The 15,532-nt window shown below is 42.6% G+C and overlaps 1 protein-coding gene across 1 annotated transcript; it reads left to right on the top strand.

Annotated features, from left to right (window-relative positions):
* Positions 1-387: 387 nt before the first annotated feature.
* LOC149315914 (ATP synthase peripheral stalk subunit b, mitochondrial-like) lies at positions 388-14,376 on the top strand. The gene is made up of 7 exons (XM_089514414.1): positions 388-495; positions 588-630; positions 6,026-6,171; positions 10,347-10,510; positions 11,332-11,457; positions 12,916-13,095; positions 14,237-14,376. The coding sequence occupies exons 1-7, from the start codon at positions 465-467 to the stop codon at positions 14,306-14,308; spliced, it is 762 nt and encodes a 253-aa protein (XP_089370540.1). The 5' UTR covers positions 388-464; the 3' UTR covers positions 14,309-14,376.
* Positions 14,377-15,532: the final 1,156 nt, after the last annotated feature.

Below are 15,532 nucleotides of genomic sequence, written 5' to 3'. Positions count from 1 at the left end.
ACCCTTGTGGGTTTTTTTATGTTATTGTCCTCCTGACTGAAATAAATGGCAGCATAAGGTTTTGTAGGCTTGGGTCCAAAACACACACTGCAGAAACAATCTAGTTTGAGACCGCTTTAACTGCCCTGGGAATCCTGGGAACTCTCTCTAACAGAGGAGGCTAAATGTCTCACAAAACTACAGTTCCCAGAATCCTCCAGCACTGAGCCTTGGCCGTTAATGACGGGTGCGGCTTTCGTTATATCTCCCTTCTGTGCTCTTTAAGGGCCGTTGGACTTCAGCTCCCAGAATCCAAGACTATTGGCCAAGATGGCTGAGGCTTCTGGGAGTTGAAGTCCAAAAAAATCATCTCTTAAAGGGCAGAGTCTCGGTCACGAGGCGTGTTCTCGCGAGACTTCCTGTGACGCAGAGGCGGCCATTTCAGGGTGCCCTTTCTGTGCCGGGGAGACCGGGAGGGAGAAGCGATGCTGTCCCGCTTGGCCCTGCGCGCCCTGGGTAAGTGAGGGCTGGGAGGCTCCGGGGGCTTGGGAAGAGGGACGGGAAGCCCTTCGCTCCCTGTGACTCCTTTCTGTGCTTCCCTCCCGCAGCCCCGGCCGGCCTGAAGAGTTGGGCGCCCTCCTTGACCGCCGGGTGAGTACCCTCCCTGGAGCGACAGTGGGAAAGGAGAGAAGCGTGGCGTACTATGACTCTAGAGACCAGGGTTCGAGTTCCAGCCCCTGCTGTGAACCCTCCCCCGGGTGACCTTGGGCAAGGCACACTCTCTCAGCCTCAGCGGAACCCATGGCAAGCCTCCTCCCCCGAACAGGGGCGCCCTGAAACAAGTGACAGCCCTTGCCCCAGAGGGAAACTCGTACCTGCCCATAGGGAATCATGGGGATTATTTGCCCATAGGGAATCATGGGGATTAAATCCCCATGATTCTCTATGGGTTTGTAACCCTCATGTTATGGGCTAGTAATCCCCAATGATTCCCTATGGGCAAGTAATCCCCATGATTCCCTATGGGCAAGTAATCCCCATGATTCCCTATGGGCAAGTAATCCCCATGATTCCTTATGGGCAAGTAATCCCCATGATTCCCTATGGGCAAGTAATCTCCATGATTCCTTATGGGCAAGTAATCCCCATGATTCCCTATGGGCAAGTAATCCCCATGATTCCCTATGGGCAAGTAATCCCCATGATTCCCTATGGGCAAGTAATCTCCATGATTCCCTATGGGCAAGTAATCTCCATGATTCCTTATGGGCAAGTAATCTCCATGATTCCTTATGGGCAAGTAATCCCCATGATTCCCTATGGGCAAGTAATCCCCATGATTCCCTATGGGCAAGTAATCCCCATGATTCCCTATGGGCAAGTAATCTCCATGATTCCTTATGGGCAAGTAATCTCCATGATTCCTTATGGGCAAGTAATCCCCATGATTCCCTATGGGCAAGTAATCCCCATGATTCCCTATGGGCAAGTAATCCCCATGATTCCCTATGGGCAAGTAATCCCCATGATTCCCTATGGGCAAGTAATCTCCATGATTCCTTATGGGCAAGTAATCTCCATGATTCCTTATGGGCAAGTAATCCCCATGATTCCCTATGGGCAAGTAATCCCCATGATTCCCTATGGGCAAGTAATCTCCATGATTCCTTATGGGCAAGTAATCCCCATGATTCCCTATGGGCAAGTAATCCCCATGATTCCCTATGGGCAAGTAATCCCCATGATTCCCTATGGGCAAGTAATCCCCATGATTCCCTATGGGCAAGTAATCTCCATGATTCCTTATGGGCAAGTAATCCCCATGATTCCCTATGGGCAAGTAATCCCCATGATTCCCTATGGGCAAGTAATCCCCATGATTCCCTATGGGCAAGTAATCTCCATGATTCCCTATGGGCAAGTAATCTCCATGATTCCCTATGGGCAAGTAATCCCCATGATTCCCTATGGGCAAGTAATCCCCATGTTCCCCTATGGGCAAGTAATCTCCATGATTCCTTATGGGCAAGTAATCCCCATGATTCCCTATGGGCAAGTAATCTCCATGTTCCCCTATGGGCAAGTAATCTCCATGTTCCCCTATGGGCAAGTAATCTCCATGTTCCCCTATGGGCAAGTAATCCCCATGATTCCCTATGGGCAAGTAATCCCCATGATTCCCTATGGGCAAGTATTCCCCATGATTCCCTATGGGCAAGTAATCCCCATGATTCCCTATGGGCAAGTAATCCCCATGATTCCCTATGGGCAAGTAATCCCCATGATTCCCTATGGGCAAGTAATCTCCATGATTCCTTATGGGCAAGTAATCTCCATGATTCCTTATGGGCAAGTAATCCCCATGATTCCCTATGGGCAAGTAATCTCCATGATTCCCTATGGGCAAGTAATCCCCATGATTCCCTATGGGCAAGTAATCCCCATGATTCCCTATGGGCAAGTAATCCCCATGATTCCCTATGGGCAAGTAATCTCCATGATTCCTTATGGGCAAGTAATCTCCATGATTCCTTATGGGCAAGTAATCCCCATGATTCCCTATGGGCAAGTAATCCCCATGATTCCCTATGGGCAAGTAATCCCCATGATTCCCTATGGGCAAGTAATCCCCATGATTCCCTATGGGCAAGTAATCTCCATGTTCCCCTATGGGCAAGTAATCTCCATGTTCCCCTATGGGCAAGTAATCTCCATGTTCCCCTATGGGCAAGTAATCCCCATGATTCTCTATGGGCAAGTAATCTCCATGATTCCCTATGGGCAAGTAATCCCCATGTTCCCCTATGGGCAAGTAATCCCCATGATTCCCTATGAGCAAGTAATCCCCATGATTCCCTATAGGCAAGTAATCCCCATGATTCCCTATGGGCAAGTAATCCCCATGTTCCCCTATGGGCAAGTAATCCCCATGTTCCCCTATGGGCAAGTAATCCCCATGTTCCCCTATGGGCAAGTAATCCCCATGATTCCCTATGGGCAAGTAATCCCCATCATTCCCTATGGGCAAGTAATCCCCATGTTCCCCTATGGGCAAGTAATCCCCATGTTCCCCTATGGGCAAGTAATCCCCATGATTCCCTATGGGCAAGTATTCCCCATGTTCCCCTATGGGCAAGTAATCTCCATGATTCCCTATGGGCAAGTAATCTCCATGATTCCCTATGGGCAAGTAATCCCCATGATTCCCTATGGACAAGTAATCCCCATGTTCCCCTATGGGCAAGTAATCCCCATGTTCCCCTATGGGCAAGTAATCTCCATGATTCCCTATGGGCAAGTATTCCCCATGTTCCCCTATGGGCAAGTAATCTCCATGATTCCTTATGGGCAAGTAATCTCCATGATTCCCTATGGGCAAGTAATCTCCATGATTCCCTATGGGCAAGTAATCCCCATGATTCCCTATGGGCAAGTAATCCCCATGATTCCCTATGGGCAAGTAATCCCCATGATTCCCTATGGGCAAGTAATCCCCATGATTCCCTATGGGCAAGTAATCCCCATGATTCCCTATGGGCAAGTAATCTCCATGATTCCCTATGGGCAAGTAATCTCCATGATTCCCTATGGGCAAGTAATCTCCATGATTCCCTATGGGCAAGTATTCCCCATGATTCCCTATGGGCAAGTAATCCCCATGATTCCCTATGGGCAAGTAATCCCCATGATTCCCTATGGGCAAGTAATCCCCATGATTCCCTATGGGCAAGTAATCCCCATGATTCCCTATGGGCAAGTAATCCCCATGATTCCCTATGGGCAAGTAATCTCCATGATTCCCTATGGGCAAGTAATCTCCATGATTCCCTATGGGCAAGTAATCTCCATGATTCCCTATGGGCAAGTAATCTCCATGATTCCCTATGGGCAAGTATTCCCCATGATTCCCTATGGGCAAGTAATCCCCATGATTCCCTATGGGCAAGTAATCCCCATGATTCCCTATGGGCAAGTAATCCCCATGATTCCCTATGGGCAAGTAATCCCCATGATTCCCTATGGGCAAGTAATCTCCATGATTCCCTATGGGCAAGTAATCTCCATGATTCCCTATGGGCAAGTAATCCCCATGATTCCCTATGGGCAAGTAATCCCCATGTTCCCCTATGGGCAAGTAATCCCCATGTTCCCCTATGGGCAAGTATTCCCCATGTTCCCCTACGGGCAAGTAATCTCCATGATTCCCTATTGGCAAGTATTCCATATGTTTCCCTATGGACAAGTAATCCCCAATGATTCTTTATGGGCAAGTATTCACCAGTCATTCTCTATGGGCAGGTGTGTTTTCTCTGTGGGCATTTGTTTTAGTACATCCCCTCCGAACAGACTCTTTGCCAAGAAAATCCCATGATATTTTCGCTTTCAAGTCGGCATAAATCAGGAACAACTTGGAGGCCCACAGCGAACACACAGACAGAGGGCACCAGAGCTCTCTGGCAGAGCAGGCTGAATGCTTCACCATGTGACTAAAGCAATGGTTGAAGGAAGAGATCTGCTTAATCTGTTTTTATCTCAGATGTTAACCTCTGTGATGGGTAATCTCTTCAAGGATGAAAGCACACTTTGCCTCCCAAAAGCCTAAATTGGGCTGCATCTGCACTGCAGAAATAATCCAGGTTGATGCCACTTTAACTGCCATGGCTGAATGTTATGGAATCCTGGGAATTGTAGTTTGTTGTGGCACCAGAGCTCTCTGACAGAGAAGACTAAGGAGGCTATCACACTACACATTCTGAAAACATGCACTTTTAACAGCTCCAACTGCCTCCTGTTGCATTCTGGGACTTGTAGTTTAGGAAGGGACATTTAGATTTCTCAACCAGAGATCTTTGAACAACAAATCCCAAAATGCAACAGGAGGCGCTCAGCAGTTAAAGTGAATTAGCAACGTTTTAAAAGTGTAGTGTGATAATCTACTTAATCTCTCACAAAACTATAGTTCCCAGAATTCGATAGCATTGAGCCATGGCAGTTAAAGCAGTGTCGAACTGCTTTATTTCTATGGCATTTTAGGTCCGAAACACACTGCAGAAACAATCCAGTTTGGGACCACTTTAACTGCCCTGGCTCAGTGCTGGGGAATCTTGGGAATGATAGTTTATTGTGACACCAGAGCTCTCCCAGAGAACGCTAAACATCTCACAAAACTACAATTCCCAGAATTCCAAAGCATTGGCAGTTAAAATGCTGTCAAACTGGATTATTTCTGCAGTGTTTTTTTTCTAGCAGGTGTTTTTTTAATGGGGGGCCGGAAGCAACAGTGGGGCTATTAACAAGAGTAATAATACTTCGTATTTCTTTTCTGGGCAATATGGGAGGGATACATGGAAACAGAAGTGTTTGCCAGAGGTGAGAAGAGTGCTCAAGACGTTAGTGGGTTTATTGAATCCTGGTGGTATGGGTTTTTGTTATGCTGTATCTTTCTTTCACTGTACATTAAATTGTTTTTAATACGATGAATATAGAGCCCTGCCTGCCAAATTCCTCTGTATTGGTATTAAAAAAAAAATCCTAATCTACAGAGAAGCATTTCAGTTTGAGACCATGTCAGTTTTTGAAGTTGTGTTTATTATCTCCTTTTTGTATATGCCTAATGAAAATGAACCGACATGAGAGGTGTGTGTTCTATTATCTGTCAGCAAAGATGTATTGCGCTGCAGGATTCTGGAAATCATGTAACCTTCACTCCATACTAAAGGTTGCACACTTTCAGTTGTTGCACTAACCATAATACTGTCTCTGAATAAGTCCATATGACCTATATGCCTTTCACTGTCAGTTGGAAACCTGACTCTTTAAACAGGTCTTTTAAAACTGAATCGTAAGCCATTTTTACTTGTTGATGCTGTTCTGTTTCTTTGTATTTTTATGCTTTCCCTTTTCAGTTGCTGTACTAGAAGTAAAGCAGCATAGAATAACAGTCAATAAAATAAAATGGAAAACAAATGCATTAATTGTAGTTAACCCTCCTTTTCAACTTTTGTGGGAAGGAATTAGCATTACCAAATCGCTTTCTTGATTACAGAGTGTTACAAGTATCAAGACCACTTCACACAAGTCAAGCGCACTTGGCTCCTGTGCCACCTCTTCCAGAAACAGGAGGGAAAGTCCGTCATGGAATATTTCCTGAAGAATTTTTCCAGTTCTTATATCCTAAAACAGGAGTCACAGGTTAGCATGCCCTGTTTAATGTACTCTTAGTAAAAGTTAGTTCTTAAGAACAGTTATTTAGTAAATTGATTCTCTGGTTTTTAAAGTATGAATCTGCAAAGCTTTTGATATTATTGAGGACTTGAGAGTGGAACTTTTGAGAACTGGAAGGCCAAATTCACTTTCTAAGAAGTTAGGGGTGTCACTTTCTGGTGATAAACTGTGCCAAAGGAAGAGACCAAAAGGATTTCATTTTGTATTCTTAACTGCCAGTAAGTAAGCCTTTTACCATGTGGGGGAAAACAGTACAGAACCTGAGAAACAGCCAGAAGAAGATGACATGTGGAAGAGGCATGGCAATCTAGGGAATCCCAGGCACGCTGGACCCCAGTAGTCCATAATTCCCAACTGCATTATGTTTCCTAGTATGCTGTGTTGATTAATGACTTAGGGCCGGTACAGACCGGCAAAAAGAGCCGGATTTCCAGTGGCTTGGGAGTGTGGCATACGCATGATGCATGCCTGTAACGGCTAACCTCTCTTTTTTGGCAGACGCTTGGGACTTCTATTATCCCACCCCGCTGCCAACCAATTCCTTTAATATATGGTGGGTTCACAGTATTATTCAATATAGTAGCGTGGATAAACAGATATGGCCAACACGTCTTTAAGATGAAACAAAACCATATGAACTTTATTGAACAAGTTGCTTAACAGATATGACTTGAACTTAGTTCAGGCGCGTTCCTTTAGGTTACAAATGTATTCTTCCCCTCATTACTATGTACCTTTCTTCCCCTCTATCCTCTTTATTTACCCTAGGACTTCTCTGTCCCTCTCTGGGTAATTCTTTTAATATCCCAGCCCCTACGGCTGCTCTATATCTCAACCAAACTAGTAACTCAAACCCCTCTGCCTGGGTCTGGTTACATAGTCTCTCCTGTCTAGTCTCTGATTTAACTCCTGTCCCTCTCTGGACATACTCCTATCAACTGTCTTCCCTAACCTCTCCTCCAGCCTTTTCCCTCTCGGGTTCTAACCCCCTCACTGCCTCATAACCGCCAACATTCCAACTGCCCATCCCCAACGGATGCGCGGAATGTTCACAAATCCCAGCACTCATTTCATTGGCTGGCCCTCAGCTGCCTCCTGATTGGTCAGCTGGGCGTGCTCTCCGTTACACACCTCCCCCCTTTAATAGGTTCATTGACACCCATAACCAAACGGTTATATGGATCAATGAACTCCTAGCTACAAAACATACTTACCCACTATATATATAACGTTATATCAAAACCTGTAAACACCATCACTATATATGTACATATATGTCACATCATTGACCTGTTACAACAACTTGCCATATTTTTTCTTATACTTTTAGCATCCTATAACCATATCCCATATCATTTATTGGGTTTGAACACTTTAATAACACTTAAATTTTCCCCCAGCTTCAGATTCTTTATAGGTTCCACTTAAATGTTTTTATCAAACATATTCAATCTCTTAACCCTTTTTTCTTACTGGATTAAAGACTGATGGAACATCATCTCCAACCACTTTCCCCCATTCCCAGTACGGTTTCGAAAATATTTTATCTTTCATCATACTAATGGCAAACAACACATTGGATTTCCAGTCTATTAACTCAATTATATCATTGTCCTTTTCAGGAGTTTCTTCTGGATCAGTTCTTGTCACTGACAACATGTTTCTTTTTATCAGTTGTGGACTTAACACCTCATCTGGTAAAAAGTCTTTGTTTCTTCCTGTTTCACTGGACCTGATTCTTTGAGTGTGTTTAGCGATCTTTACATCTTCTTCTGTAGACTGTAAAGCGTCCCTTATCGAAATCATCACGTTGTCTAGATAGCTCATCACAATCTCTGGTTTTTCTTTCCTTGTTGAATCTCCTTTCCCAGTTGGTTGATGGCTTTTTGGGTCCAACCAACAATTGTCTGTCATACCAAACCCCTCTGCCTGGGTCTGGTTACATAGAGTCTCTCCTTTCTAGTCTCTTTGATTTAACTCCTGTCCCTCTCTGGACATACTCCTATCAACTGTCTTCCCTAACCTCTCCGCCAGCCTTTTCCCTCTCGGGTTCTAACCCCCTCACTGCCTCATAACCGCCAGCATTCCAACTGCCCATCCCCAACGGATGCGCGGAATGTTCACAAATCCCAGCCCTCATTTCATTGGCTGGCCCTCAGCTGCCTCCTGATTGGTCAGCTGGGCATGCTCTCCGTTACAATGCCCCAAGACACCAGAAACATACTATGAAGCCGCCCCGAGCAACCACACAACAGCAGCATTGTGTGGACATGAAGTTTAGATGCCACATGCTGCCGAAACCCAGATAAACAGTTGTGGCAAAGGAGTCTTTTTCCCAGCACAAAAAGGAGTGGCTTTTTGCTGCTTCCTTTTGTGTCGGGAAAATACCAGGTTTGGGACGTGGCGTGCGGTTGCCATTGAGGCCACGGCAGCTGCATGCTGTGTCCCCAACCTAGCATTTTCCCGGTGCAAAAAGAAGTGGCAGAAAGCTGCTCCATTTTTTGTTGGGGAAAAGGTGTTTTTGCCACCACTGCAATTGTTTTTCAAGGTTTTGGCGGCATGTGGCATCTTAAACACCATGCCTCTGCAACGCTGCCACTGTGTGGTTGCTCAAAGCAGCTTCAAGACATGTTCCAGGTGTCGGGGTGTGTGTGTGCGCGTCGTGTGTACATCAAGCTTCTGGGAAGCCGGCTCTTTTTGCTGGTCTGTACCGGCTCCCTTGGGGCCGTCTGTTTTGCCCCTTAGTTTAGGAAGAAGTAGCTTAAATGGATATATACGTTTACAGATTACTACATTTTCTGTTTCGCCTAAAGCTGCCTATGCCATATTTATTTATTGTAGTTATACCCTGCTCTTTAGAAATGCTCTTAGAGTAGCTTACAAATGTTTAATTATCCAGTTCCCTGTCCTTAGGTTTACAATCTAAAAACTATGTCAGGGAAAAGGGAATGGCAGTGGGGAAGGGGATTAAGTCCAGCAGATAATGCCAGTTCTCTCCCACTGAGGCCAGGTCAATGGCAGTTGGAATGAAGGAAGGGCCTTTCTTCTGCCTCTGGGATTAGGCGTGGTGAGCTGTGCCTGCCCCTTCTGTCCCCCTGAGGCCAGGGCAATGCAATTGTAATCAGTATTGCCTATTTATGTTTATTTTTGATGAATAAACTTCATCTCCGATTAAAATGATTTATAACAAGAGATTTGCAAAGAAGGCTCTGCAGTACATCTTTAATTCCCCTCCATCGTATTTCCTGTTGTGTGGTGTATGTAATTGCTAGGGTTGGTGGAGTTCAGAAGTTGCCGGATATGCTGTTAATGTACTAGAATCCTGAGATCTACCAGACAGAGCCAAGTGCGCATAACAGCTTAGGTGCTTGGGCATGTAGTAAAAACTAACATCTCTGGGCATGTGTTTAGCCTAGTTTGTAACTAGTTTAACAACAAGCTTATACATTCTGTTACATAAAAATCTGTTATTGGTCGTGTCCCCCCCCCCCCCCCATTGTTCTCTTTTGATAAGCTAATTTAGTAGGATGGAGTTTTTAGCAGTTGTTCTATAAGACAGTTGAGAATTATAAACTCTTTGCTGGTCAGTAAGAGATCTACTGATAGAAACACATTTTTCTGCCCACCTTTTGTCTACTATACTGATCTAGCAGTAAAGCAGTGAGGGAGTGTCGATTTTGCAGTAGTCAGGTCTATTGCATCTCCCAGCTCTTCTGAAGGTTTATCATAATTCTCTCTTGTCTGTAGAGTCTTTGGCGCCTGTCTTCAGGTTGATCATGTATGGATTAGAATTTCAGAAAAACAAGAAACTTGTGAGATGTTGAGTTTTGGAATCTCTTAACTCAGAAACAACAAAGAACTTTATCCTCCTGTTAAAAAGAGAAATTGTCTGTGAGTGATGCTGATTACCTTGGTTGTTGGGTATCCAGTTTTCGAAAGAGAAATAGCACTTCTGATAATTCTGTTAAGAGTTGTTTTTCTCAATTTCTGTGTGGTCCTGTTCAAAAGCAAATAAATTCTCTGACAGATCATGTGTAAAAGGATGGAAAACTATTTAGTACTTCTGCAATACCCTTTTCCAGCCAATTTCCATTATGTTGAATATGTATCTTTGTAATTGTATTCTTATTGTCTTGTTTTAGGCCCTTATATGCTTGGGACTGGACTTCTGCTCTATCTCCTCTCTAAGGAAATTTACATAATTAACCATGAAACAGTAGCTGGTATTTGTATTGTGGGACTGATCATATATGGGATTAAGAAATACGGTGCTGATGTGGCAGCTTTTGCTGACAAACTCAATGAGGTAAGACAGTATCTTTGTTGTACCTCACTAACAAAATGAGTTTGTAGGAGATAAAATACACCTTGTATAAAGTGAGATACTCTTCTAGAGGTTCATGTAGCATATTACCTAGTAATCATCACACTTCTTAACATGTCATGTCTTTTGTACTTGTAAGTAATAGAATCTACTAATGACTACCTCCCATTTTAGCATCATCCTCCCTTGTCAGTTGGTAGATCAGTTAGTTACTGGTTACTAGTAAGTAAAATCCTGTATATGTTCACACAGAAATTACATTGAGTTCACCATGCCTTTGATGCACTTCAAACTCCTCCCTTAGCCTGTAGTTGTAACCTTGATGTGCTGTGTTGAGGATGATGGTGCTTCATCATTATCCCAGAATTTTCCAGTGAGTTTTATCATACTTCTCAATCTAAGCAAAAGGATCTTCTAATTTAATTTCCCTCAAGATTTTACATGTTCTGATTATACTCAAGAAGCAGGTTTTCATACTTTTATTATAACCTTTGTCCAGACTTGGAGCGTAATATCATACAGCATTAACCAAGTTAGAATGATGAGAAGTATTTAAAAAACGTTGCCCAATGTACTGTTCGTCTATCCAGATAGGCAAGAAAGTCTACTGTGGTTGAAATTATCTGTCTCGTGTCAAATTGCTTGTGCTCATTGTGTGCAATATTTTTAACTTCTACTCGTCAGCTCTAGTATGATGAGTAGATACCATACAGTGACTTCTAATATGAAGTTGGATAAGAACCTGTAAGTTTGACTCAGAGACTGGATTTCTCTCAGGATGTGCTTATTTGTTTTGATTTCAGGAAAAAATTGCTACTGCAGCTGCTGTGAAAAATAATATGATAGCCCACCTTGAAAAGACAATTGCGGAGGAAAAGAAAGAGCAGTGGCGGGTTGAAGGTCGCCACTATCTCTTTGATGCCAAGCGGGTACAGTATTGAAATACATATTGTCGCTGCAGAATTAATTATTCCAGAACAATATTTTGTCTTATGTACTTGCTCTTTACTTTACTACCTTTCCACTGCAGTGGAAGAGAAGAGTGACACTCAGCTGCAGTACATTTGCACCCATTCCAGAGGCATGTTAGAGTAATGTTAAGGTTCTGAATTTTGTAAATTTAAGCCTTCCCCCAGCATGTTCATGGTACTTCTACCACTTTGGTCTCTACGAACAGTGAAACTCCAAAGGCTATGAACATTTCCATGGTGATTGAGATGGACTTTGCAAAGTCAAATCATTTTGTCTAAGGCCAGAGTTTTCCACCCTCAGAGGTAGAGATCTGAAACATCTTTTAAGTGAGGAGTTGCCAGCTGCTGCAGTTTTTACCCTGTGGCCCAGTGGCAGACTGCAATTTGAGATTTTTGGGCGAAGCTCAATCTTAAGAGTGACTCAAAGTCTACTTCCAGTTTTTTGGCTAATTGGGTGGTGATTTGGGGGGGTTACAGACTGAGTGAAATCATCATTCCAGGCAGTATTTGGCAGCAGATTTTTAGCCTGATTAAAAAAAAAGTGGAGAATGTTGGGCATTCAGGGGAAACTTGGAAGGCACAAAAATTGGGTTGGAGTGCACTGTTCCTGCAGAGAAACCATAACATCACAGCTTTAGTAATTCATGGTGGACTTACTCCTCTTTTTAGTAGAGAATGTGGAGCGTACACACCCATTTTTTCTGCTCATAATTAGAATTTCTAGATTTTATATGCTGTAATTTGTACTGTTAAATGATTTGGCACAAAAAATGATTATGTGTGATTGCTGAGGGATAACTGGAAAATATATTGTTTGGGAATGATGCTGACATTTAGAACTAGACCTAAATCAGTTCATATATAAATGTTTCAGATATCATATACTACACTGACCAATTTGGTCAAAGAAAATACAGAACCCATTCTACATCTATTGTCTTCCATATGCCTGACCATTGCCCGTGCCAGACTGGGATTATGGGAGATGTGATCCAAATCATCTAAAGAGCATCAAGCTGGGGAAAGATGTATTTCAGGCTATTGAAATACTTGCCAAATTTAGATGTCTCATTTGAGCATATTGTAGTAATAGCTTGTCCTGATAGTCTTACTGGGGCGGGGGTGATGGTGTGATAATGCTAACGGCTGCAAAATGATTATCGCTTGTTACTGGAGAAAGGGAAATGATCAAAACAAAGAGTCAGACAAAGATAGTGGTTAATGTCTAAATTTACCAACTCTGTTTTTGAAGATGGAGATAAAATTTAGTGGGACTGATCGCCTTGTGTACTTCTTAAAGGTTTATATGTAAATCTTGAAGACAGAAAAACAAATCTGTAAATGCATTGAATATATTTCACAATCACTTTAATCAGAATAATGATGGCAAATGATATATTTGTTTTATTGTTCTAGAACAATGTTGCTATGCTGCTGGAAACCAACTACAGAGAGAGGATGCTGATTGTATACAATGAGGTGAAGAAGCGGCTAGACTATCAAGTGGCATTGCAGCATCTCAAGAGGCGCATGGAACAAGATCACATGATAAACTGGGTGGAGCAAAATGTTAGGCAGAGTATTACACCTCAGCAGGTACTTAGAAACTGTTACTTTATGAATGTGTCTGGGTGATATCTTACTACTAGGAAGACTTCTTGTGTTCTTCACCTTGATATAAAGAAAGATCACACCTAATTTGCAGGAGTGTAATGCAGGAACTTTCATATTGATTTAAAGGGAGAGAGGGTGGGCCAATGCCGTCAGGCCTATCCTTAAGTTACAGAGCCCTCCATCTGTCCATCTGCCTTGGTCCAGGCCTCAGAGGGAGAAAAGAATGCTGGACCTGATCCTCTTCCCCTCAACCATTCCCTTCTCCTTTTGTGTCGTGTCTTCTTAGATTGTAAGCATGAAGGCAGGGAACAGTCTAATTAAATGATTTTATGTACAGTGCTGTGTAAATTTACAGCGCTATATAAATAAAGCTTAATAATAATAATAATAATAATAATGGCAAGGACTGAATAACTAATAGAACATTTAATGATACAGTGCTGGTTTTGACCTATAAAGCTCTATACGGCTTGGATCCAGGCTATTTGAAGGACTCTATCTCCCTGTATACACTTGTGCCTCCACATTTGGTGGCGTTAGGGGCACAGGATCCCTGTGAATGTGGAAAAACTGCAAATAACAAAAGCTCTATGTTCTTACCTGAGAGAACACCTCCCTAGGTACTTCAATGTCACTTTGTGGTCAACATCTGCCAGACATTGACCATAGAATTGTGCTGGAGGAGCTACAAATGCCTAGTGAAGTGTTCTCTCTAGGAATCTGTAGTTCCTTCAGTGTGACATTTGGTTAAAGTTGACCATAAAGTTGTGCTGAAGGACTTAGATATACCTAGAGAGAACATATTAATAAAATCTGTGAATAATCAAAGCTGCAAAAGTCAAAGCCGCAAATGTGGAGGGACAAGTATATTTTTATTCATATGTTATGTTGAGTGGTGTGGGAATGATATTCTCATGTAGATGTAAAGGGAGTCACAGTTAAAATTTAAGAACCAGTGCTTTAGGGTATTTAGGCCCCTGATTTTCAGCTATTGAAACAAAATTAAGATGGCAGTGGTGTAGAGTCAGGAGTTGAAGAGCAACACATTACTCTTTTACCCCCCCCCCCCAATATTATAGTTTTCCCTTTCAGTATTATTGCTCAACGTGCTTTTATATTTCAGGAGAAGGAGAGCATTGCCAAGTGCATCTTGGACCTGAAGATGCTGTCAAAGTCTGCCAGAGCAGCTGTCTAAATGCAACATTTACTTATGATCTCTTAAATCATAAATTTGTTCTTAATAAAAATATCTGTATGCCTCTACTGTCTCTCTCTGTCTTTCTATCTGATGTAGAGTGAGTTTCATAGCTTTCATAGGTTCCACTGATTACAGGTTTGACTCTCACGTGAAATGACACTAAGTGAAAATGTTTGTCTTACCTCATGCTTCTCTGCAGCCGTTTGACATAAATGGAAGGATGGCATATATTGCCAAGTATGTAATGAACAGTGACATCTTCAAGCATAAAATAATACACCTTTCTTATTAATTTTTCATTCCTTATTTGTACCTATGATAGATTTGACTCAGGATTGTAAGTGGACCCATATAATTTAAGATTTGGAAGGTACTCTAGAAATCCAGAAAATTCATAGTGAAAGCATTCTTGATACAGGGTATGTGGCCAACCACCTGTTTAAAAACCTCTAAAAAGTGGAGTCTTTCATTTTCCAAATTAGTCTCTTCACTGCTGAAAAGTTTTTACCATCAGTATGGACCTTTTAATATTTAGTCAGAATATTTTTCTTGTTACTTGAATACACTAGTTTCAATCCCTCTCTCGGGAGCAGCAGAGAATAAGCTTGTTCCATCTTCATTATGGTAGTCCTTCAGATACTTCATGGCTATCAGGTCACTCCTCAGGCTGTATTGACACTGCAGAAATAATCCAGTTTGACACCACTTTAACTACCATGACTCGGAGCTATGGAATCCTGAGAACTAGTTTGTTGTGGCACTAGAGCTCTCTGGCAGAGAAGGATAAATGTCATACAAAACTACAGTTCCCAGAATTCCATAGCATAGCACCATGGCAGTTAAAGTGGTGTCAAAATGGATTATTTCTGCAGGCTAAATGAAACCGAAGTCTTCAAGATGAACATACCAATTCCCACATCTATTTTATTTATTTCACTTCTACACTGCCTTTGTCACACGAAGGGACCCAAGGTGGCTCACAAGATAAAAACATTATTAAAATGCCACAATAAAAAGTTTAAAACTATTAAAATCTAGTTAAAGTAGTGTAAAATTAATACAAAAACATACAAAAGTTAAAAACAAGTGCGTTCCAGATGGGCCCTATGGGGCGCTGTCATTACGCGTGAGGGGCGGCGCTTTCTGACGCGCCTTGCCCCTTGTGCGTAATGACTACATCAAAATGGCAGCGCCACATACAGATGGGCGCTGCCATTTTGA

Source organism: Sceloporus occidentalis, unplaced genomic scaffold (assembly GCF_023333645.1).
Source record: "Sceloporus occidentalis isolate IW3139 unplaced genomic scaffold, rSceOcc1.0.p SCAF_3, whole genome shotgun sequence".
In the NCBI taxonomy this organism is placed as follows: domain Eukaryota; kingdom Metazoa; phylum Chordata; class Lepidosauria; order Squamata; family Phrynosomatidae; genus Sceloporus; species Sceloporus occidentalis.
Note: the sequence above shows the minus strand (reverse complement) of the source record. Positions and strands in the feature narration are given on the sequence as shown.